This window comes from Bombina bombina, chromosome 6 (assembly GCF_027579735.1).
Source record: "Bombina bombina isolate aBomBom1 chromosome 6, aBomBom1.pri, whole genome shotgun sequence".
NCBI classification, from domain to species: Eukaryota; Metazoa; Chordata; class Amphibia; order Anura; family Bombinatoridae; genus Bombina; species Bombina bombina.
The window spans coordinates 522,626,825-522,653,207 of NC_069504.1; the positions used below are offsets into that span (position 1 = coordinate 522,626,825).

At 40.4% G+C, this 26,383-nt stretch overlaps 1 protein-coding gene across 1 annotated transcript in view; it reads right to left on the reverse strand.

The window, feature by feature from the left end:
* Window positions 1-26,383, reverse strand: part of WHAMM (WASP homolog associated with actin, golgi membranes and microtubules) — a 124,680-nt gene that overhangs the window by 47,800 nt on the left and 50,497 nt on the right. Inside the window, exon 6 of the mRNA XM_053717426.1 lies at window positions 9,691-9,869. Within this exon, the coding sequence (XP_053573401.1) occupies window positions 9,691-9,869 (179 nt within the window). The remainder of the gene's footprint in view (window positions 1-9,690; window positions 9,870-26,383) is intronic.

Sequence of the window (26,383 nt, forward strand, 5' to 3'; positions counted from 1 at the left end):
AGAAAGGCGAACCTTAGGAACTGATGATGATCTTTGTGGATAGGAATATGTAGATACGCATCCTTTAAATCCACGGTAGTCATATATTGACCCTCCTGGATTGTAGGTAAAATTGTTCGAATGGTTTCCATTTTGAACGATGGAACTCTGAGAAATTTGTTTAGTATTTTTAAATCCAGAATTGGTCTGAAAGTTCCCTCTTCTTTGGGAACTACAAACAGATTTGAGTAAAAACCCCTGACCTTGTTCCACAGTTGGAACTGGGTGTATCACTCCCATCTTTAACAGGTCTTCTACACAATGTAAGAATGCCTGTCTACTTATTTGGTTTGAAGATAAGTGAGAAATGTGGAACCTTCCCCTTGGGGGTAGTTCCTCGAATTCTAGGAGATAACCCTGAGAGACTATTTCTAGTGTCCAGGGATCCTGAACATCTCTTGCCCAAGCCTGAGCAAAGAGAGAGAGTCTGTCCCCTACTAGATCCGGTCCCGGATCGGGGGCTACCCCTTCATGCTGTCTTGGTAGCAGCAGCAGGCTTCTTGGCCTGTTTACCCTTATTCCAGCCTTGCATTGGTTTCCAAGCTGGTTTAGTCTGGGAAGCGTTACCCTCTTGTCTAGAGGCTGCCGAGTTAGAAGCCGGTCCGTTCCTGAAATTGCGAAAGGAACGAAAATTGGACTTATTCTTAGCCTTGAAAGGCCTATCCTGTGGGAGGGCATGGCCCTTTCCCCCAGTGATGTCTGAAATAATTTCTTTCAATTCTGGCCCAAAAAGGGTCTTACCTTTGAAAGGGATATTAAGCAATTTTGTCTTGGAAGATACATCCGCCGACCAAGACTTTAGCCAGAGCGCTCTGCGCGCCACAAATGCAAACCCTGAATTTTTCGCCGCTAATCTCGCCAACTGCAAAGCGGCGTCTAAAATAAAGGAATTAGCTAACTTAAGTGCGTGAATTCTGTCCATGACTTCCTCATACGGAGTCTCCCTACTGAGCGACTTTTCCAGTTCCTCGAACCAGAACCACGCCGCTGTAGTGACAGGAATAATGCACGAAATAGGTTGAAGGAGGTAACCTTGCTGTACAAAAATCTTTTTAAGCAAACCCTCCAATTTTTTATCCATAGGATCTTTGAAAGCACAATTGTCCTCAATGGGAATGGTCGTGCGTTTGGCTAGTTTAGAAACCGCCCCCTCGACCTTAGGGACTGTTTGCCATATGTCCTTCCTGGGGTCGACCATAGGGAACAATTTCTTAAATATAGGAGGAGGGACAAAAGGTATGCCTGGCTTCTCCCACTCCTTATTCACTATGTCCGCCACCCGTTTAGGTATTGGAAATGCATCAGGGTGCACCGGGACCTCTAGGAACTAGTCCATCTTGCACAAGTTTTCTGGGATGACCAGATTGTCACAATCATCCAGAGTAGATAGCATCTCCTTAAGTAATGCGCGGAGATGCTCTGATGTAAATTTAAATGTCACAACATCAGGTTCTGCCTGCTGAGAAATTCTTCCTGTATCAGAAATTTCTCCATCTGAGAAACCCTCCCTCACTGCCACTTCAGACTGGTGTGAGGGTATGACAGAAAAAACAGAATTTATGTTTACCTGATAAATTACTTTCTCCAACGGTGTGTCCGGTCCACGGCGTCATCCTTACTTGTGGGATATTCTCTTCCCCAACAGGAAATGGCAAAGAGCCCAGCAAAGCTGGTCACATGATCCCTCCTAGGCTCCGCCTACCCCAGTCATTCGACCGACGTTAAGGAGGAATATTTGCATAGGAGAAACCATATGGTACCGTGGTGACTGTAGTTAAAGAAAATAAATTATCAGACCTGATTAAAAAAACCAGGGCGGGCCGTGGACCGGACACACCGTTGGAGAAAGTAATTTATCAGGTAAACATAAATTCTGTTTTCTCCAACATAGGTGTGTCCGGTCCACGGCGTCATCCTTACTTGTGGGAACCAATACCAAAGCTTTAGGACACGGATGAAGGGAGGGAGCAAATCAGGTCACCTAAATGGAAGGCACCACGGCTTGCAAAACCTTTCTCCCAAAAATAGCCTCAGAAGAAGCAAAAGTATCAAACTTGTAAAATTTGGTAAAAGTGTGCAGTGAAGACCAAGTCGCTGCCCTACATATCTGATCAACAGAAGCCTCGTTCTTGAAGGCCCATGTGGAAGCCACAGCCCTAGTGGAATGAGCTGTGATTCTTTCGGGAGGCTGCCGTCCGGCAGTCTCGTAAGCCAATCTGATGATGCTTTTAATCCAAAAAGAGAGAGAGGTAGAAGTTGCTTTTTGACCTCTCCTTTTACCAGAATAAACAACAAACAAGGAAGATGTTTGTCTAAAATCCTTTGTAGCATCTAAATAGAATTTTAGAGCGCGAACAACATCCAAATTGTGCAACAAACGTTCCTTCTTTGAAACTGGTTTCGGACACAGAGAAGGTACGATAATCTCCTGGTTAATGTTTTTGTTAGAAACAACTTTTGGAAGAAAACCAGGTTTAGTACGTAAAACCACCTTATCTGCATGGAACACCAGATAAGGAGGAGAACACTGCAGAGCAGATAATTCTGAAACTCTTCTAGCAGAAGAAATTGCAACTAAAAACAAAACTTTCCAAGATAATAACTTAATATCAACGGAATGCAAGGGTTCAAACGGAACCCCCTGAAGAACTGAAAGAACTAAATTGAGACTCCAAGGAGGAGTCAAAGGTTTGTAAACAGGCTTAATTCTAACCAGAGCCTGAACAAAGGCTTGAACATCTGGCACAGCAGCCAGTTTTTTGTGAAGTAACACCGACAAGGCAGAAATCTGTCCCTTCAGGGAACTTGCAGATAATCCTTTTTCCAATCCTTCTTGAAGGAAGGATAGAATCCTAGGAATCTTAACCTTGTCCCAAGAGAATCCTTTAGATTCACACCAACAGATATATTTTTTCCAAATTTTGTGGTAAATCTTTCTAGTTACAGGCTTTCTGGCCTGAACAAGAGTATCAATAACAGAATCTGAGAACCCTCGCTTCGATAAAATCAAGCGTTCAATCTCCAAGCAGTCAGCTGGAGTGAAACCAGATTCGGATGTTCGAACGGACCCTGAACAAGAAGGTCTCGTCTCAAAGGTAGCTTCCAAGGTGGAGCCGATGACATATTCACCAGATCTGCATACCAAGTCCTGCGTGGCCACGCAGGAGCTATCAAGATCACCGACGCCCTCTCCTGATTGATCCTGGCTACCAGCCTGGGGATGAGAGGAAACGGCGGGAACACATAAGCTAGTTTGAAGGTCCAAGGTGCTACTAGTGCATCCACTAGAGCCGCCTTGGGATCCCTGGATCTGGACCCGTAGCAAGGAACTTTGAAGTTCTGACGAGAGGCCAACAGATCCATGTCTGGAATGCCCCACAGCTGAGTGACTTGGGCAAAGATTTCCGGATGGAGTTCCCACTCCCCCGGATGCAATGTCTGACGACTCAGAAAATCCGCTTCCCAATTTTCCACTCCTGGGATGTGGATAGCAGACAGGTGGCAGGAGTGAGACTCCGCCCATAGAATGATTTTGGTCACTTCTTCCATCGCTAGGGAACTCCTTGTTCCCCCCTGATGGTTGATGTACGCAACAGTTGTCATGTTGTCTGATTGAAACCGTATGAACTTGGCCCTCGCTAGCTGAGGCCAAGCCTTGAGAGCATTGAATATCGCTCTCAGTTCCAGAATATTTATCGGTAGAAGAGATTCTTCCCGAGACCAAAGACCCTGAGCTTTCAGGGATCCCCAGACCGCGCCCCAGCCCATCAGACTGGCGTCGGTCGTGACAATGACCCACTCTGGTCTGCGGAATGTCATCCCTTGTGACAGGTTGTCCAGGGACAGCCACCAACGGAGTGAGTCTCTGGTCCTCTGATTTACTTGTATCTTCGGAGACAAGTCTGTATAGTCCCCATTCCACTGACTGAGCATGCACGGTTGTAATGGTCTTAGATGAATGCGCGCAAAAGGAACTATGTCCATTGCCGCTACCATCAACCCGATCACTTCCATGCACTGAGCTATGGAAGGAAGAGGAACGGAATGAAGTATCCGACAAGAGTCTAGAAGCTTTGTTTTTCTGGCCTCTGTCAGAAAAATCCTCATTTCTAAGGAGTCTATTATTGTTCCCAAGAAGGGAACCCTTGTTAACGGGGATAGAGAACTCTTTTCCACGTTCACTTTCCATCCGTGAGATCTGAGAAAGGCCAGGACAATGTCCGTGTGAGCCTTTGCTTGAGGAAGGGACGACGCTTGAATCAGAATGTCGTCCAAGTAAGGTACTACAGCAATGCCCCTTGGTCTTAGCACAGCTAGAAGGGACCCTAGTACCTTTGTGAAAATCCTTGGAGCAGTGGCTAATCCGAAAGGAAGCGCCACGAACTGGTAATGTTTGTCCAGGAATGCGAACCTTAGGAACCGATGATGTTCCTTGTGGATAGGAATATGTAGATACGCATCCTTTAAATCCACCGTGGTCATGAATTGACCTTCCTGGATGGAAGGAAGAATAGTTCGAATGGTTTCCATCTTGAACGATGGAACCTTGAGAAACTTGTTTAAGATCTTGAGATCTAAGATTGGTCTGAACGTTCCCTCTTTTTTGGGAACTATGAACAGATTGGAGTAGAACCCCATCCCTTGTTCTCTTAATGGAACAGGATGAATCACTCCCATTTTTAACAGGTCTTCTACACAATGTAAGAATGCCTGTCTTTATGTGGTCTGAAGACAACTGAGACCTGTGGAACCTCCCCCTTGGGGGAAGTCCCTTGAATTCCAGAAGATAACCTTGGGAGACTATTTCTAGCGCCCAAGGATCCAGAACATCTCTTGCCCAAGCCTGAGCGAAGAGAGAGAGTCTGCCCCCCACCAGATCCGGTCCCGGATCGGGGGCCAACATTTCATGCTGTCTTGGTAGCAGTGGCAGGTTTCTTGGCCTGCTTTCCCTTGTTCCAGCCTTGCATTGGTCTCCAAGCTGGCTTGGCTTGAGAAGTATTACCCTCTTGCTTAGAGGACGTAGCACCTTGGGCTGGTCCGTTTCTACGAAAGGGACGAAAATTAGGTTTATTTTTTGCCTTGAAAGGCCGATCCTGAGGAAGGGCGTGGCCCTTACCCCCAGTGATATCAGAGATAATCTCTTTCAAGTCAGGGCCAAACAGCGTTTTCCCCTTGAAAGGAATGTTAAGTAGCTTGTTCTTGGAAGACGCATCAGCCGACCAAGATTTCAACCAAAGCGCTCTGCGCGCCACAATAGCAAACCCAGAATTCTTAGCCGCTAACCTAGCCAATTGCAAAGTGGCGTCTAGGGTGAAAGAATTAGCCAATTTGAGAGCATTGATTCTGTCCATAATCTCCTCCAAAGGAGGAGAATCACTATCGACCGCTCTTATCAGATCATCGAACCAGAAACATGCGGCTGTAGCGACAGGGACAATGCATGAAATTGGTTGTAGAAGGTAACCTTGCTGAACAAACATTTTTTTAAGCAAACCTTCTAATTTTTTATCCATAGGATCTTTGAAAGCACAACTATCCTCTATGGGTATAGTGGTGCGTTTGTTTAAAGTGGAAACCGCTCCCTCGACCTTGGGGACTGTCTGCCATAAGTCCTTTCTGGGGTCGACCATAGGAAACAATTTTTTAAATATGGGGGGAGGGACGAAAGGAATACCGGGCCTTTCCCATTCTTTATTAACAATGTCCGCCACCCGCTTGGGTATAGGAAAAGCTTCTGGGAGCCCCGGCACCTCTAGGAACTTGTCCATTTTACAAAGTTTCTCTGGGATGACCAACTTGTCACAATCATCCAGAGTGGATAATACCTCCTTAAGCAGAATGCGGAGATGTTCCAACTTAAATTTAAATGCAATCACATCAGGTTCAGCCTGTTGAGAAATGTTCCCTGAATCAGTAATTTCTCCCTCAGACAAAACCTCCCTGGCCCCATCAGACTGGGTTAGGGGCCCTTCAGAAATATTATTATCAGCGTCGTCATGCTCTTCAGTATCTAAAACAGAGCAGCCGCGCTTACGCTGATAAGTGTTCATTTTGGCTAAAATGTTTTTGACAGAATTATCCATTACAGCCGTTAATTGTTGCATAGTAAGGAGTATTGGCGCGCTAGATGTACTAGGGGCCTCCTGAGTGGGCAAGACTCGTGTAGACGAAGGAGGGAATGATGCAGTACCATGCTTACTCCCCTCACTTGAGGAATCATCTTGGGCATCATTGTCATTATCACATAAATCACATTTATTTAAATGAATAGGAATCCTGGCTTCCCCACATTCAGAACACAGTCTATCTGGTAGTTCAGACATGTTAAACAGGCATAAACTTGATAACAAAGTACAAAAAACGTTTTAAAATAAAACCGTTACTGTCACTTTAAATTTTAAACTGAACACACTTTATTACTGCAATTGCGAAAAACATGAAGGAATTGTTCAAAATTCACCAAATTTTCACCACAGTGTCTTAAAGCCTTAAAAGTATTGCACACCAAATTTGGAAGCTTTAACCCTTAAAATAACGGAACCGGAGCCGTTTTGAACTTTAACCCCTTTACAGTCCCTGGTATCTGCTTTGCTGAGACCCAACCAAGCCCAAAGGGGAATACGATACCAAATGACGCCTTCAGAAAGTCTTTTCTAAGTATCAGAGCTCCTCTCACATGCGACTGCATGCCATGCCTCTCAAAAACAAGTGCGCAACACCGGCGCGAAAATGAGGCTCTGCTTATGCTTTGGGAAAGCCCCTAAAGAATAAGGTGTCTAAACCAGTGCCTGCCGATATTATATCAAAATACCCAGATAAAATGATTCCTCAAGGCTAAATATGTGTTAATAATGAATCGATTTAGCCCAAAAAAAGTCTACAGTTTTAATAAGCCCTTGTGAAGCCCTTATTTACGATCGTAATAAACATGGCTTACCGGATCCCATAGGGAAAATGACAGCTTCCAGCATTACATCGTCTTGTTAGAATGTGTCATACCTCAAGCAGCAAGAGACTGCACACTGTTCCCCCAACTGAAGTTAATTGCTCTCAACAGTCCTGTGTGGAACAGCCATGGATTTTAGTGACGGTTGCTAAAATCATTTTCCTTATACAAACAGAAATCTTCATCTCTTTTCTGTTTCTGAGTAAATAGTACATACCAGCACTATTTCAAAATAATAAACTCTTGATTGAATAATAAAAACTACAGTTAAACACTAAAAAACTCTAAGCCATCTCCGTGGAGATGTTGCCTGTACAACGGCAAAGAGAATGACTGGGGTAGGCGGAGCCTAGGAGGGATCATGTGACCAGCTTTGCTGGGCTCTTTGCCATTTCCTGTTGGGGAAGAGAATATCCCACAAGTAAGGATGACGCCGTGGACCGGACACACCTATGTTGGAGAAATTATCATCAGCGCCCTCCTGCTCTACAGTGTTTAAAACAGAGCAATCGCGCTTTCTCTGAAATGCTGGCATTTTGGATAAAATATTAGCTATGGAGTTATCCATTACTGCCGTCAATTGTTGCATAGTAACAAGCATTGGCACGCTAGAAGTACTAGGGGTCGCCTGCGCGGGCATAACTGGTATAGACACAGAAGGAGAAGATGTAGAACTATCTCTACTTCCTTCATCTGAGGAATCATCCTGGGCAACCTTACTATTTGTGACAATACTGTCCTTACTGTGTTTGGACGCTATGGCACAATTATCACATATATTTGAAGGGGGAACCACATTGGCTTCCATACATACAGAACATGATCTATCAGAAGGTACAGACATGTTAAACAGGCTTAAACTGGTTAATAAAGTACAAAAACCGTTTTAAAACAAAACCGTTACTGTCTCTTTAAATGTTAAACAGGGCACACTTTATTACTGAATATGTGAAAAACTATGAAGGAATTATCCAATCTTTACCAAATTTTCACCACAGTGTCTTAATGCATTCAAAGTATTGCACCCCAATTTTCAAGCTGTTAACCCTTAAAACGGAGCCGTTTGCAATTTTAACCCCACTACAGTCCCAGCCACAGCCTTTGTTGTGACTTTAACTATCCCAGGGGGGTATTTCAAGCCTTCTAGGAACTTTTTCAGTGGACACCAGACCCTCTCACATGCATCTGCATGCACTGTACTTAAAAGAAACTGTGCAAAAATGGCGCGAAAATGAGGCTCTGCCTAATACAGTGAAAGGCCCTTCCTGACTGGGAAGGTGTCTAAACTAGTGCCTGGCAATAAAAACGTTCCCCAAACAATAAAAGTGTGAAAATTAATTCAAACTTTCCAAATATAACTTAAATAAACAATCGATTTAGCCCTTAAGAGTGTCCACCAGTTAATAGCCCATAATAAGCCCTTTATTCTTTCTAAGTCTAAGAAAATGGCTTACCGATCCCCATGAGGGAAAAATGACAGCCTTCCAGCATTACACAGTCTTGTTAGAAAATGGCTAGTCATACCTTGAGCAGAAAAGTCTGCAAACTGTTCCCCCCAACTGAAGTTCTCTCATCTCAACAGTCCTGTGTGGGAACAGCAATCGATTTTAGTTACTGCTGCTAAAATCATACTCCTCTTTTAAACAGAACTCTTCATTTCTTTCTGTTTCAGAGTAAATAGTACATACCAGCACTATTTTAAAATAAACTCTTGATAGAAGAAATAAAAAACTACAACTAACACCACAAACTCCTCACCATCCCCGTGGAGATGCTACTTGTTCAGAGCGGCAAGGAGAATGACTGGGGGGCGGAGCCAGAGGGGGAGCTATATGGACAGCTCTTGCTGTGTGCTCTCCTTGCCTTTCCCTGTAGGGGAGGAGAATATCCCACAAGTAATGGATGACGCCGTGGACCGGACACACCAATGTTGGAGAAATCACCTTTAAATATGAACATTAAAAAGGGACTTTCAGAAAGAGCGTACAGATAAAAAAATAAAAACAACTTACAATTTATATATACAGGTACAAATGTCCAAATCCCGAATTCCAAAATCCAAACTTTTTATTCACATTTTTTAAAATATAAATTCATTAAAAACCTTAAATTCCCCCGCCCCCATTAAGTCACAAACTTTTATGCCTGAATCTTAGTTTTTTTTTTGTGTGTTCTAAAATGCTAATGCACCTCAATATTTATTTAAAATAACAACTGTTACCTTTCTGATTACAGTACTGTACTATATTTTCATGGTTAGAATACAGCATGCCATTTTAAGCAACTTTCTAATTTACTCCTATTATCAAATTTTCTTAGTTCTCTTGGTATCTTTATTTGAAAAAGCTTGTAAAAAAGAATGTAAGCTTACGAGCTGGCGCATTTTTGGTTCAGCACCCTGGGTACATTTAGCCACCAATCAGCAAGCGCTAACCAGGTGCTGGACCAAAGATGGGCCAGCATGTAAGCTTGCATTCCTGCTTTTTCCAATAAAGATAACAAGAGTACGAAGATATTGATAACAGAAGTAAATTAGAGCATGCAATTTTAAGCAAATTTTATCTGAATCATGAAAGAAAAAAAATTGGGTTCAGTATGCCTTTAACCTATTGCTTAGAATAACATGGGGGGAAATAATTATGGGTTACAATGAAGATAACTAGTTTAGAATACACAAGGTTCAAGTAGATGGTAAAATGACATACTTTTTTATTCCTTAGCAGCGCCCTTCTTGCACAGATGTGGCCTCGTTTAGATTCCAGCTGCTGTACTTTCTTCTTGAGTTGCAGAGTTGAAGAACTGAGGTGGCGCTGTGACTGCTCATTCGCTTGCAGGTCGTTTGGGTCTTCATATGCATCATAGTACACAACCTCTTCCTGCTTTTCTAAAAAAACAGCAGAACAACATTACAGAAAATTTGTACTAGAAAAACAATCACATTAGCATTGACAAACATACAAGATGGTTTATAACACAATCTTCCGCTCCACTAACAAATGCGTGAAGCAGGGAACATTGTAGTCTTTTACTGCTAAGTTTCATCTTACTTATCAAGCTGAAATACAGAGATAAATACAGATCTTCCAAATGGTAATGTTAAAAATAGATCATCTTCAAAGAAACAAATACAAAAGAGGGATACATCTGTGCAACAAGAGGCAAAATAAGCATCTATGTGAGATATAAAAGTTATCCATTTATGAATTAGTTTTACTTCATGAGTAGCATCTCTAAGTAGTAACTGTGAAGAAGAGAGCATGCTCAGAGAGAAAAATTGTTTATGCTTTTACTTTTTATTCTGAGGGGAAAAAAAGAAAAAGTCTTATCACCTTATAAGCCTTTAAACGGACATTGCACACTAGATTTTCTTTGCATAAATGGTTTGTATATGATCCATTTATATAGACCATCTGAGAATGTTTTTGTAACAATGTATAGTTTTGCTTATTTTTTTTAACAAAATTGAGGTGATTTTCAGATTCCAAACCAAGCCCCAAAGTATCAGATGTAGACTGAAGTCTACAGATTCCTGCTAGGTCCTGTTTGTGTAATCTGTCTGATTTGTTAGAGAATGACTCATGGAGGCTGAATCTATTTGAAACCCCAGAAAAGTAACCCTTGTCTGAGTCACTAAAGAACTCTTTGGAAAATTGATCTTCCACCCATGCTGTAGGAAAAACAACAGTCTGTTGGTGTGATATTCTTCTAAATAAAAAGATGGAGACTGAACCAAGATATTGTCCAGGTAAGGAAACACTGCAATACCCTGAAATCTGATAACAGGCAATGACTTGCTTGGGCCTGTTCCAATTAGCACTAGGCCTCCAGACTGGGCCAGAGGTGCTTTGTTTCTGAGAGGAATCAACTTTCTGCTCCTTGTTCTGACAAAAACACTTGCTTGGGCCTGTTCCAATTAGCACTAGGCCTCCAAACTGGGCCAGAGGTGCTTTGTTTCTGAGAGGAATCATCTTTCTGTTCCTTGTTCTGACAAAAAGAACAAAAACCATTGGAAGTTTTAGATTTTCTCTTGGTCTTAAGGAAGAAAAGCGTCATTACCTCCAGTAACAGTAGAAATGATAGAATCCAAATCAGAACCAAACAATTTATTTCCCTAAATAGAAAGAGACAAAAGTCTGGATTTATAATCCATATTAGAAGACTAGGACTTAAGTCACGAAGCTCTTCTAGAAAGGACTGCCAAGGACAATGCTTTTGACATTGATTTTAACAATATCAAATAAAACATCAGAAATAAAGGAATTGGCACTCTTGAGTAAACCCAAAAAATCTTCACTGGCAGAATCATTAGAACACTGTTCTGAAAGGCTAGTTAACCAGTAAGAAGAAGCAGCAGCTACATCAGCAATAGAGACAGCAGGGCTACTCAAATACCCTGCTTGCAGAAAGGCCCTCCTAAGAAAGGATTCTAACTTCCTATCTAAATGGTCCTTAAAAGAAGTATTGTCTTCCAAAGGTGTAGTAGTACGCTTAGCCAGAGTGGAAATGGCCCATCTACCTTATGGATAGTTTCCCACAGTTCAACATTTCGGACGGGTCAAGGAAATAACTTCTTAAACTTTGCAGAAGGATTAAAATAATTACTTGACTTAGACCATTACCTAGAAACGATCTCAGAGAAAGCATCTGGAATAGGAAAAACCTCAGGGGTTTTAGCAACAGTTTGAAAAACGATTTAAAGGCTTATCCTCAACACCATTAAAGAGTCTTTAATCCCTAAAATGTAAAAGTAAAACATCTTTCAAAAGAGAACGGATATGTTCAACTTTAAATAAAAAAAAAAAAAAAAAAAAAAAGAGGATGTATCAAGTTCAACATCAGAGGAGGATTCTTCATCATCATCAGAGGAAACTCCCCCCTCTGAAGAAACAACAGTATTCCTGGCCACAGGAGACATAACTAGTTGACGTAAAATTCTGAACTAACCGTTTACGCTTACTTCAAGGTGGGAGAGCTGCCAACACTTCAGAAATTGCAGATTTTATGAGATTTTTCACACCCGGAACAAAATCTGTAGAGCTACACTGTAAAGAACAAGCAGAAGGAGCAGTAATACCCATAGAAACAGCATTAGGTTGGTCTGAATGCATTAACATAATTAAACAGGAGTCACATAAATAAGCTGGAGGCGAAACAGCCTATTTACAATAAACACACTTAATATAGGTAGGAAGGTGTTCAGGGGACTCTGCTTCTAAGGAAGATTTAGGGACAAAATCAGAAAGCTCTATAATAGCATTGAATCACAATAACCTAAATTATATCCCCTTAAAAATGCTCTTGAGGAATAGAAAACCTACCCCCTCCAAGAGAAGAGATATATATATATATATATATATATATATATATATATATATATATATATATATATATATATATATATAAATTACAAACTCAAATTGCTCTAAGCCAATCTGAAAAATAATGCAGGGGACAAGTATACTACACAACCAAAACTTAAATAAAATATATAACTAAAAATTGCCCACGTAAGGTGATAGTGTCATATAGAGGAAAATATGATGCTTACCAACAGACACTCATCCACTAGTAAATCAGTAGAAAGCCAAACCAATACTGAAACATATCAGTAGAGGTTATGAAATGAATAGGAGGATATTGTAGATCCATAAGGAGGCAAAAGACAAGTACCTGCAACCATTTATGAAAGGTCTGTAATAAATGTTCCCATGAGGTGAAAAAAAGAACTACTAAACATACCCCATATACATCCCTCTGACAAACAAACACTGTACTCTGAGGGGAAAACAGGACTTAAGATAGACTGAAAACCAAACTCACTGATGAATCATATGCACATTTTCATTCTTTACCTTCCTCCAGCAGAGGAAAAGACAAGACTGAGGTACCTGTAAGGTGGGAGGGGTTTTATAGAGCTCTTGGGGTTTGGGAATCTTCGTCTTCTCCTAGTAGGGAAGAGTAATTCCCAGGGGTAATAGATCGTGGACTCTCCCCACCTGTAGGAAAGAAAAAAGGTTTGTATTAACTCTGCCAATCATGGCAAAGAGGTCTTTACATCATAGGGCAAGTGCATAATATTACAGGATATGAACATTTCATTTTGAATATGCCATAAAGAGCTGGTGACCACAGGCTTTTTACACAGATGTAAATAAGATAGACACAATATACCAGTTTACCTCACCCTATTTACTGAATGATAAAAAGCAGAAAATATGCACTTGCATAAATGCAGAAGCGCACACATTGTGCCAAAAAGTATATAAGTATATCTATTGCCTTCTTTACAGAGATAGCTTACTGTATTCTATCTTCGTTATCCTAAAGAGAAAATGAAAACATAATTTATACTTACCTGATAAATTCCACTAGCCTTGATGTGTGGGATTGAATTCCTGCCACTAAGAGGTGGCAAAGATACGCCAAACACCAAGAGCTTTTGAATCAATCCAATTGTATAGTCAAGCAGAGGAAAGGCTAACAGAAAGGTAGGAAAGGCAAAGCAGGGTATGAAGAGGTGCAAATAAACACTACTACTAAAATGTAGAAAAAATTAACTGTACAGGACTTGTGGACTCTCACCACTATGAAAGGAAGACACCATGGAGGAGAGCTGAACATCTAAATCAATCAGCATACAATGTCCTGCAAGGCAAAGCAGAAGCTTTTAAGACTGTTGAAATGTGTTCCTGTTTGATCCGAGCAATTACCCTCAATAGAAGTACAATTGGAGAAAACAGGTAAACTAGATGAAAATAACCTGGAACTGCTACAGCACCTATCAATTCTGCTATAGGATCTCTCAACCGAGTGGAGTTTGTGATTCAGGAGGTGAGCTATCAAATCAATCTCTGGGAGACCCCAGCGACACACTAACTCATTGAATATCTCCTGATTGAGGGACTATTTCCCTGAGAGGAAAGGTTTGACGACTCAGATAATGTGAAATGTGAATTGCTGAGATGGTACAGTGATGAGCTTCTGCCCAATTCAGTATGCAAGAAACCTCTTTCATCACTAGAGTGCTGCATGTACCACCCTAATGATTGATATAGGCTACCGATGTAATGTCGTCAGACTGAAAAGGAATCAAGAGAACAGTTTGGAGTAGAGACTATGCCTGAAGAGCTCTGGGAGAGTTCCAAAATATTTATTGGTAACTTTGCCTTGTAAGGAGACCAAACACCCTGAGATCTTTGAGATCCCCAGACTGTACCCCAACCCAAAAGGCTGGCATCTGTGGTAATTATTTCCCATGATGGAGGAAGACCATCCCCCAAAAAACAAGAATGCGGAATATCCACAAGGAAAGATATTGTCTGACTGAAGAATCCAGATGGATTAACTGAGACAGGTTGGTGTGGTCTCCATTCCACTGCTTTAGCATCATTGCAAACAGAATGACGTCTGATGCTACCACCATCAGACCTGCTACCTACATGCACTGAACCACAGACTCCTTAGGCAGGGACTGCCAATTTCGACAAGCAGATTAAATTTTAATTGCGCTAATCTAAAAACAACAGCACTGAGACTATGATCATTTCCTGAAATTAAACCCTTGTACTTGGGTTCAGCAAGCTCTTTGCAAAGTTGACCTTCCAACCAAAACTGCAAAGAAACAAGAGTAGTTTCTTTGTATGAGCAGTTCTTAAAGTTGGAGCTATAAACCAAAATATTGTCCAAGTAGGGAGTCACAGCTTTTCCCTGAGCTCTAACAATGGAGAGTAGAGCGCCCAGAACTTTGGAAAAAATCCTGGAAGCCGTAGCAAGACCAAAGGAAAGAGCTAAAAACTGATAATGTCTGTCCAGGAACGCAAAACAGAGGAACCAGTAATGTTTCTTGTAAATAGGAATGTGCAGGTACGCGTCCTTCAAGTATATGTAAGTGATGAAATGACCCTGGAAGAAAAAACATAATTTATGTAAGAACTTACCTGATAAATTCATTTCTTTCATATTAACAAGAGTCCATGAGCTAGTGACGTATGGGATATACATTCCTACCAGGAGGGGCAAAGTTTCCCAAACCTTAAAATGCCTATAAATACACCCCTCACCACACCCACAAATCAGTTTAACGAATAGCCAAGAAGTGGGGTGATAAGAAAAAAAGTGCGAAGCATATAAAATAAGGAATTGGAATAATTGTGCTTTATACAAAAAAATCATAACCACCACAAAAAAGGGTGGGCCTCATGGACTCTTGTTAATATGAAAGAAATGAATTTATCAGGTAAGTTCTTACATAAATTATGTTTTCTTTCATGTAATTAACAAGAGTCCATGAGCTAGTGACGTATGGGATAATGACTACCCAAGATGTGGATCTTTCCACACAAGAGTCACTAGAGAGGGAGGGATAAAATAAAGACAGCCAATTCCTGCTGAAAATAATCCACACCCAAATAAAAGTTTAACAAAAAACATAAGCAGAAGATTCAAACTGAAACCGCTGCCTGAAGAACTTTTCTACCAAAAACTGCTTCAGAAGAAGAAAATACATCAAAATGGTAGAATTTAGTAAAAGTATGCAAAGAGGACCAAGTTGCTGCTTTGCAGATCTGGTCAACCGAAGCTTCATTCCTAAACGCCCAGGAAGTAGAAACTGACCTAGTAGAATGAGCTGTAATTCTTTGAGGCGGAATTTTACCCGACTCAACATAGGCAAGATGAATTAAAGATTTCAACCAAGATGCCAAAGAAATGGCAGAAGCTTTCTGGCCTTTCCTAGAACCGGAAAAGATAACAAATAGACTAGAAGTCTTACGGAAAGATTTCGTAGCTTCAACATAATATTTCAAAGCTCTAACAACATCCAAAGAATGCAATGATTTCTCCTTAGAATTCTTAGGATTAGGACATAATGAAGGAACCACAATTTCTCTACTAATGTTGTTGGAATTCACAACTTTAGGTAAAAATTCAAAAGAAGTTCGCAACACCGCCTTATCCTGATGAAAAATCAGAAAAGGAGACTCACACGAAAGAGCAGATAATTCAGAAACTCTTCTAGCAGAAGAGATGGCCAAAAGGAACAAAACTTTCCAAGAAAGTAATTTAATGTCCAATGAATGCATAGGTTCAAACGGAGGAGCTTGAAGAGCTCCCAAAACCAAATTCAAACTCCATGGAGGAGAAATTGACTTAATGACAGGTTTTATACGAACCAAAGCTTGTACAAAACAATGAATATCAGGAAGAATAGCAATCTTTCTGTGAAAAAGAACAGAAAGAGCAGAGATTTGTCCTTTCAAAGAACTTGCGGACAAACCCTTATCCAAACCATCCTGAAGAAATTGTAAAATTCTCGGTATTCTAAAAGAATGCCAAGAAAAATGATGAGAAAGACACCATGAAATATAAGTCTTCCAGACTCTATAATATATCTCTCTAGATACAGATTTACGAGCCTGTAACATAGTATTAATCACGGAGTCAGAGAAACCTCTATGACCAAGAATCAAGCGTTCAATCTCCATACCTTTAAATTTAAGGATTTCAGATCCGGATGGAAAAAAGGACCTTGTGACAGAAGGTCTGGTCTTAACGGAAGAGTCCAAGGCTGGCAAGATGCCATCCGGACAAGATCCGCATACCAAAACCTGTGAGGCCATGCCGGAGCTATTAGCAGAACAAACGAGCATTCCCTCAGAATCTTGGAGATTACTCTTGGAAGAAGAACTAGAGGCGGAAAGATATAGGCAGGATGATACTTCCAAGGAAGTGATAATGCATCCACTGCCTCCGCCTGAGGATCCCGGGATCTGGACAGATACCTGGGAAGTTTCTTGTTTAGATGAGAGGCCATCAGATCTATCTCTGGGAGCCCCCATATTTGAACAATCTGAAGAAATACCTCTGGGTGAAGAGACCATTCGCCCGGATGCAACGTTTGGCGACTGAGATAATCCGCTTCCCAATTGTCTACACCTGGGATATGAACCGCAGAGATTAGACAGGAGCTGGATTCCGCCCAAACCAAAATTCGAGATACTTCTTTCATAGCCAGAGGACTGTGAGTCCCTCCTTGATGATTGATGTATGCCACAGTTGTGACATTGTCTGTCTGAAAACAAATGAACGATTCTCTCTTCAGAAGAGGCCAAAACTGAAGAGCTCTGAAAACTGCACGGAGTTCCAAGATATTGATCGGTAATCTCACCTCCTGAGATTCCCAAACTCCTTGTGCCGTCAGAGATCCCCACACAGCTCCCCAACCTGTGAGACTTGCATCTGTTGAAATTATAGTCCAGGTCGGAAGAACAAAAGAAGCCCCCTGAATTAAACGATGGTGATCTGTCCACCACGTTAGAGAGTGCCGAACAATCGGTTTTAAAGATATTAATTGATATATCTTCGTGTAATCCCTGCACCATTGGTTCAGCATACAGAGCTGAAGAGGTCGCATGTGAAAACGAGCAAAGGGGATCGCGTCCGATGCAGCAGTCATAAGACCTAGAATTTCCATGCATAAGGCTACCGAAGGGAATGATTGAGACTGAAGGTTTCGACAGGCTGTAATCAATTTTAGACGTCTCTTGTCTGTTAAAGACAAAGTCATGGACACTGAATCTATCTGGAAACCCAGAAAGGTTACCCTTGTTTGAGGAATCAAAGAACTTTTTGGTAAATTGATCCTCCAACCATGATCTTGAAGAAACAACACAAGTCGATTCGTATGAGACTCTGCTAAATGTAAAGACGGAGCAAGTACCAAGATATCGTCCAAATAAGGAAATACCACAATACCCTGTTCTCTGATTACAGACAGAAGGGCACCGAGAATCTTTGTAAAAATTCTTGGAGCTGTAGCAAGGCCAAACGGTAGAGCCACAAATTGGTAATGCTTGTCTAGAAAAGAGAATCTCAGGAACTGATAATGATCTGGATGAATCGGAATATGCAGATATGCATCCTGTAAATCTATTGTGGACATATAATTCCCTTGCTGAATAAAAGGCAATATAGTCCTTACAGTTACCATCTTGAACGTTGGTATCCTTACATAACGATTCAATAATTTTAGATCCAGAACTGGTCTGAAGGAATTCTCCTTCTTTGGTACAATGAAGAGATTTGAATAAAACCCCATCCCCTGTTCCGGAACTGGAACTGGCATAATTACTCCAGCCAACTCTAGATCTGAAACACAATTCAGAAATGCTTGAGCTTTCACTGGATTTACTGGGACATGGGAAAGAAAAAATCTCTTTGCAGGAGGTCTCATCTTGAAACCAATTCTGTACCCTTCTGAAACAATGTTCTGAATCCAAAGATTGTGAACAGAACTGATCCAAATTTCTTTGAAAAAACGTAACCTGCCCCCTACCAGCTGAACTGGAATGAGGGCCGTACCTTCATGTGAACTTAGAAGCAGGCTTTGCCTTTCTAGCAGGCTTGGATTTATTCCAGACTGGAGATGGTTTCCAAACTGAAACTGCTCCTGAGGACGAAGGATCAGGCTTTTGTTCTTTGTTGAAACGAAAGGAACGAAAATGATTGTTAGCCCTGTTTTTACCTTTAGACTTTTTATCCTGTGGTAAAAAAGTTCCTTTCCCACCAGTAACAGTTGAAATAATAGAATCCAACTGAGAACCAAATAATTTGTTTCCCTGGAAAGAAATGGAAAGTAGAGTTGATTTAGAAGCCATATCAGCATTCCAAGTCTTAAGCCATAAAGCTCTTCTGGCTAAGATAGCCAGAGACATAAATCTAACATCAACTCTAATAATATCAAAAATGGCATCACAGATGAAATTATTAGCATGCTGGAGAAGAATAATAATATCATGAGAATCACGATTTGTTACTTGTTGCGCTAGAGTTTCCAACCAAAAAGTTGAAGCTGCAGCAACATCAGCCAATGATATAGCAGGTCTAAGAAGATTACCTGAACATAGATAAGCTTTTCTTAGAAAAGATTCAATTTTTCTATCTAAAGGATCCTTAAACGAGGTACCATCTGATGTAGGAATGGTAGTACGTTTAGCAAGGGTAGAAATAGCCCCATCAACTTTAGGGATTTTGTCCCAAAATTCTAATCTGTCAGGCGGAACAGGATATAATTGCTTAAAACGTTTAGAAGGAGTAAATGAATTACCCAATCTATCCCATTCCTTAGCAATTACTGCAGAAATAGCATTAGGAACAGGAAAGACTTCTGGAATAACCGCAGGAGCTTTAAAAACCTTATCCAAACGTATAGAATTAGTATCAAGAGGACTAGAATCCTCTATTTCTAAAGCAATTAGTACTTCTTTAAGTAAAGAGCGAATAAATTCCATCTTAAATAAATATGAAGATTTATCAGCATCAATCTCTGAGACAGAATCCTCTGAACCAGAAGAGTCCAAAGAATCAGAATGATGGTGTTCATTTAAAAATTCATCTGTGGAGAGAGAAGATTTAAAAGACTTTTTACGTTTACTAGAAGGAGAAATAACAGACAAAGCCTTCTTTATGGATTCAGAAACAAAATCTCTTATGTTATCAGGAACATTCTGCACCTTAGATGTTGAGGGAACTGCAACAGACAATGGTACATCACTAAAGGAAATATTATCTGCATTAACAAGTTTGTCATGACATTTAATACAAACAACAGCTGGAGGAATAGCTACCAAAAGTTTACAGCAGATACACTTAGCTTTGGTAGATCCAGCAGGCAGAGGTTTTCCTGTAGTATCTTCTGGCTCAGATGCAACGTGAGACATCTTGCAATATGTAAGAGAAAAAACAACATATAAAGCAAAATAGATCAAATTCCTTATAAGACAGTTTCAGGAATGGGAAAAAATGCCAAACATCAAGCTTCTAGCAACCAGAAGCAAATGAAAAATGATTCTGAAATAATGTGGAGACAAAAGCGACGCCCATATTTTTTGGCGCCAAATAAGACGCCCACATTATTTGGCGCCTAAATGCTTTTGGCGCCAAAAATGACGCCACATCCGGAACGCCGACATTTTTGGCGCAAAATAACGTCAAAAAAATGACGCAACTTCCGGCGACACGTATGACGCCGGAAACGGAAATGAATTTTTGCGCCAAAAAAATCCGCGCCAAGAATGACGCAATAAAATGAAGCATTTTCAGCCCCCGCGAGCCTAACAGCCCACAGGGAAAAAGTCAAATTTTTGAGGTAAGAAAAATATGATAATTAAAGCATAATCCCAAATATGAAACTGACTGTCTGGAAATAAGGAAAGTTGAACATTCTGAGTCAAGGCAAATAAATGTTTGAATACATATATTTAGAACTTTATAAATAAAGTGCCCAACCATAGCTTAGAGTGTCACAGAAAATAAGACTTACTTACCCCAGGACACTCATCTACATGTTTGTAGAAAGCCAAACCAGTACTGAAACGAGAATCAGTAGAGGAAATGGTAAATATAAGAGTATATCGTCGATCTGAAAAGGGAGGTAAGAGATGAATCTCTACGACCGATAACAGAGAACCTTATGAAATAGACCCCGTAGAAGGAGATCACTGCATTCAATAGGCAATACTCTCCTCACATCCCTCTGACATTCACTGCACGCTGAGAGGAAAACCGGGCTCCAACTTGCTGCGGAGCGCATATCAACGTAGAATCTAGCACAAACTTACTTCACCACCTCCCTTGGAGGCAAAGTTTGTAAAACTGATTTGTGGGTGTGGTGAGGGGTGTATTTATAGGCATTTTAAGGTTTGGGAAACTTTGCCCCTCCTGGTAGGAATGTATATCCCATACGTCACTAGCTCATGGACTCTTGTTAATTACATGAAAGAAAAGAGAGAATAGATCTGATAGTTTCCATCTTGAAAGGGAGAACCTTCAATAATTTGTTTGAGGTTATCAGATTCAGAATGGATCTGAACTTTCCCTCTTTCTTTTGAGCTAAAACAAGAGTGGAATAGAATCCACTCCTGCATTCTGACACAGGAGCAGAAACGTTCACTCCCCATGTCCTCTAGATCCTGAACATACTGAAGGAACACTGCTTGTTTCTCTGGTCTTTTTGAACCTTTTGAGGAAGCTGTGACTGAAAACCTATTCCGTACCCCTGAGAAGCTACTGTATATCTATTACTAGGGACCCTGAACAGACTGGGACCAGGCCATTTGAAAAAGGCTTAACATGCCCCCTTACCAGTAACGAGTCTGGGTCAGGGGCCGTAGATTCATGCAGACTTTGCATTAGATTGTGACTTCTTGTTTTGCTTGGATTTGTTCCATACTAGATTTGGTACCAATTTCTGGCAAAAGGAGCAAAATCAGTTATCTGATTTACCCTTGGTCCTAGTTTTTTTTTTATCCTGAGGCAAAAAGGCTCCCTTGCCCCCATGACGGTGGAGATAATAGAATCCAAGCCTGGACTAAACAAGATCTTACCCTTAAAGGCGAACGTTAAAAAAGTCTCGACTTTGATATTGTCTCAGCAGATCATGATTTTAACCATAGGGCCTTTCTAGCGAGAACAGCCAAGGCTGTATTTTTTTTCATTAATCTATATAATCTGAATGATCACATCACAAATAAAGGATTGTGCTGACTGCAGACAGCAAATGCGCTTTTAAATATCCTCTACGATTCTCCGGAAACCAACTCAGATAAAGAACCACACCAAAGAGATGCTGCTCCTGCAACACAAGCTATACCCACAGCCGGTAGAAACAAACCTTTTTTGCATGAAGGTTTTACAAAGAAAACTTTATAGCTTCCTATCCATATGTTCTCTGAAAGAAGTGCTGTCTTCCAATGGCATTGTGGTTCGTCAAAGTAGCAATAGCTCTGTCCACCTTAGGAATGGTCTCCCAAAGTTTCAAAATTAATATCTGAAATAGACTTTTAAATTTAGGAGGAGTAAAATGGAACTCCAGGCTTGGGACAGGAAAAACCTCAGATGACTTGTGGGTTTGATAATACCCAGTTGCTTTGCAGTCTTATTCACAACAGGTTTAGGGCTCTGAACCCCTAAAGTCTTTAAAATTTCCTTAAGTAAGAAATGCAGATGTTCAATCCTAAACTGAAAGGTAATCTCCTCAGTTTCCTGATCTGAATTTGAGGATAATTCCTCATCTGACAGTCCCCCCTCAGAGAGAGAGGAAGATCCATCCGAATCAGACATCTGAACTGTCTTGACAACCGTAGAAACAGTCGGAACCTTACATTTAGTAGAGGAGCTGGGGGAAATACTTTTACTTAAAGGTGGCATAATGACAAACACTTCAGATATGGCAGACTAAGTGATCCTTAAACCTGGGGAAAAATCAGTAACTCCCCCTGTGTGATATATACAGGAGGACAAACTGACAGATACTTGAGGTTTTTAAACAGAATTTAGGCAAGTGCTGCAAAGTTAAGCTGATGGACAGATAGCTACCAACTTACAAAGCATACATTTGTTTATTGGAAAAACAAAATCTGTGGATCTACCCTCTAACGCAGTGGTCTCAAAGTACAGGCCCTGGGGCTATATGCGGCCCTCAAGATAGTTTCATCTGGCCTTTGTTTAACAGGTAAACCATTAATTTGGGCTGTCAATTTTTTTAAGGTTCTAGTTGATCTATATAGGCACTCACAAGATAAATATAAATACAAGTGCTCAGTGTAGATTTCCACCATACACTGCTTCAATAAATGTCACTTTTTTCATTGTTATACACTTCCCGAATAATCAGGTCACTTGGCAATCACAATATTAGTATAGACAACTGTGTATGTCTGCTGTGGGCTACAACTCCCACCATGCACTACTACTTGTGTAAATGTCACTTCCAGTTCCTAGAATATCCAGTTCTGGAGCACTTACTCAGTTCAAGGACTTCTCGCACAAGGACTTCTGCTGCGCACTGAGCCTAGTGAGAGGAAGAGGTGAGGAGCAGGCCAAGAAACGCCAGTGGTGGGAAAAACTATTAACTATCTCCCTTACGACAGAACCACTGCATTGTGCTCTGACCCTCCTCTCACTGTACTGCGCCAAACTTGGTATCCCCTTAGCGCTCCTGAAGTGGCCTCTGTATAGCCCAGAGTGCTAAGGATGCTAGCTGGAATAAGATCAAGGCTTTTGTTAACAAAACAAAATATATATATATATAATCATCACATATATCACAGAATGAGTGATAAATCTATTTAAAGCCCAAAATACCCCTTTGTGCACAAACAGTCAACCTGTGCCAAATATCCATACAGCATGTTATACCAGCCTAAGGATGTGAAATGCTATACTGTTAACCTTTCTTAGTAAGTCTCAGATATACTGGGGTGAGCCTGGGTATTGCAGATAATGTTGGGGCTTTTCAGAGGTATATTTGACCTCATCTCCTTTTGTGACTAGCTACAAATTACTGAGGGAGTACATTTACCTGGCCAAATAGCTGGAGGCTAACGGCACAATACCAGTGACAACTGAGGCAGCCTTGTGACTACTACTCCCGCAAGAAAAATTACATTGCACAGACAGTACTCTCCCATGTCCCACTCTACCAGGTTTTACCTATGAGGGGAGAAAGGGAAACAAATGTTCCTATAAATTCTTAATACAATCCTGAGAACGTCAATCTTCACCTACTCCTAGAAGAGGCAAAGAAATACTGACAGGGTCAGGGAAGTAGGAGGGACAGTCTATTCAAAATTAATCTTTCATGATTCCGGTGTGGCATGCAATTTTAAACAATTTTCAGATTTAATTTTATCATCAAATTTGCTTTGTTCTTTTGGCATTCTTAGTTGAAAGCTAAACCTAGGTAGGCTCATATGCTAATTTCTAAGCGCTTGAAGGTCACCTTTTATCTCAGTGCATGTTATTAGCTTTTCACAGCTAGACAGCGCTAGTTCATGTGTGCTATATAAATGACATTGTGCTTACTCCCGTGGACTTATTTATGACTGATAAAAAGTAAAAAGTGTATTAATATAACAGTGTTGGTTATGCAAAAAGGATTATCTTTCTTTTTAAACAATAAAACATTTTAAGTCCCTGTCCCTTTAAAGCTCTTGGTGTAGGGTTATTTACCTCCTCCTGGTGGTTAGTTCTAAGATATTTATTGGTAAACCCTATTTAGCAATTATATAACATCAATATTAGGCAATTACTAATAAACCTAAAAGCACTCAAATAAATACATACAATACAAAACAACAAAAGTTCAAATAAGCAAGGATATGTGAAAAGAAAGTCCAAATAGGCAGAAAATCTGCCTCAGGAGCTTGATTGTAGAGGATAACAGAAATATATGCAGGTTTCCTTTTCAGCAAATAATTACAACAACATTCCAGATTACAAAGGCAAAACAACCATTACTCAATAGTTTAAAAAAACGATAAATATATATGGGTACACATTGAACTATAAAAGCTTAGGTATTTGGTCAGTGTATAAGTGACAGCTACATTTATGACAAAGCTTGGGCCAAACTGTTGCTGTTGTCCTCTAAACTCTGTGCAAAACAAGATGTCCAAGGGGTTGAACCTTCCTGTGTACCTTTGTACTGTCCACATCCTATTCGGTTCACAGTACATTACTGAAAAGAAAGGCTTGATGATAGTATCAAAAACATCAGTACGAATTCACAGGTGGCTCTCTTGTCACTGCACCACTTTGGAACAAGACAAAAATCTGCATGAATTGAAAGCGGTTTACAATTCATATCTTGTTCTTATGTTAACAGGGTACAGGATGAAAAAGACGAGTTAACTGGTGTAACAAACCAACACTTTATGCATCTCACTATATAAATTACTTCCGTTAGAAATAAGGAAAGTGATTCCAAAAGCTGGCACGTGATCTACTATTGCTATAATAAAGGGATTGAATATTTTCCATACTGATACAATGCAATTCTTACAAAAAGCTTCCAACAATATGATCAATTTCCCCATTGTACTAATCATTGTCCTTTACACACACCTAAGAGTCACCAGACCTGTCCACCAAGTCTGCATAAAGGTTTCATAGTTTCTAAATCCCCAGGTTAGTTAACCCTGAATAAAGTCTTCCACGCACTTGCAAGCGTTTTCCAATTCTTTGTAAGCATTCTGCCGATATTTTTCTATAAATTATGTATATTACTAATATTATGCACATCTACTAAACAAACAAAACTATCCAAAAGCAAGAAGGGATTAAGAAGATATAATGGGCAATAATTTTACAACTATCACTCAAAAAGATTTCTAAAACTTTAGATTACTGTGACCAACATATAGTAGTTATCAGATTACAATCCATAAAATGGTGATTGTGTTACTAATGCTGGGGAATAGCATGTTGACCATGGTTATATATTATAGAAAATTAACATATAATAAAGGTAGACCCGTGTACTGTCAAAATGTAATAAATACAGGGGTTGAACAAAATATATGTCAACACCATTATTATAGGGGTTAATATTATAATATCATTGAAGGCTACAGTAAAAAAAAAAAGAAAGAAAAAAAAAAAGCAAACGTTGCAATTATCTTTTGTCATTTGTCTATATTCTCCAGGTTGTATGTCAGTGTAGTACATGTTGTGTTGAGCAGTGGTTAGTAGAAGCATACAAGTCTGTGAAATGGGCGACTTGTCAGACTTCCAAAAAGGACAAATTGTGGGAGCCTCTGTAACCATAACAGCTAAATTGTTTGGTGTTTCAAGAGCAACATTCTCCCTGGTTATGACTGCATACACAAAGCATGCCAAGATATCATCCATGAAGATTAATAGTGGGGGTGAAAACTGATATGCAATGATAGGGACCACACACTAACAAGGATTGTGTCCAAACACAGAACTACAGCAACAGAAGTGACAGCAAAACTGAATATCCACCATGGAAACCCTGTTTCCACAAAAAACAGAATTTATGCTTACCTGATAAATTACTTTCTCTTGCGGTGTATCCAGTCCACGGATTCATCCTTACTTGTGGGATATTCTCATTCCCTACAGGAAGTGGCAAAGAGAGCACACAGCAGAGCTGTCCATATAGCTCCCCCCTAGCTCCACCCCCCAGTCATTCGACCGAAGGCTAGGAGAAAAGGAGAAACCATAGGGTGCAGTGGTGACTGTAGTTTAAACAAAAATTTTTTAAACCTGACTTAATTACCAGGGCGGGCCGTGGACTGGATACACCGCAAGAGAAAGTAATTTATCAGGTAAGCATAAATTCTGTTTTCTCTTGCAAGGTGTATCCAGTCCACGGATTCATCCTTACTTGTGGGATACCAATACCAAAGCTTTAGGACACGGATGAACGGAGGAAACAAGACAGGTAACCTAAATGGAAGGCACCACTGCAAAACCTTTCTCCCAAAAATAGCCTCCGAAGAAGGCAAAGTATCGAATTTGTAAAATTTGGCAAAAGTATGCAGTGAAGACCAAGTCGCTGCCTTACAAATCTGTTCAACAGAAGCCTCATTCTTG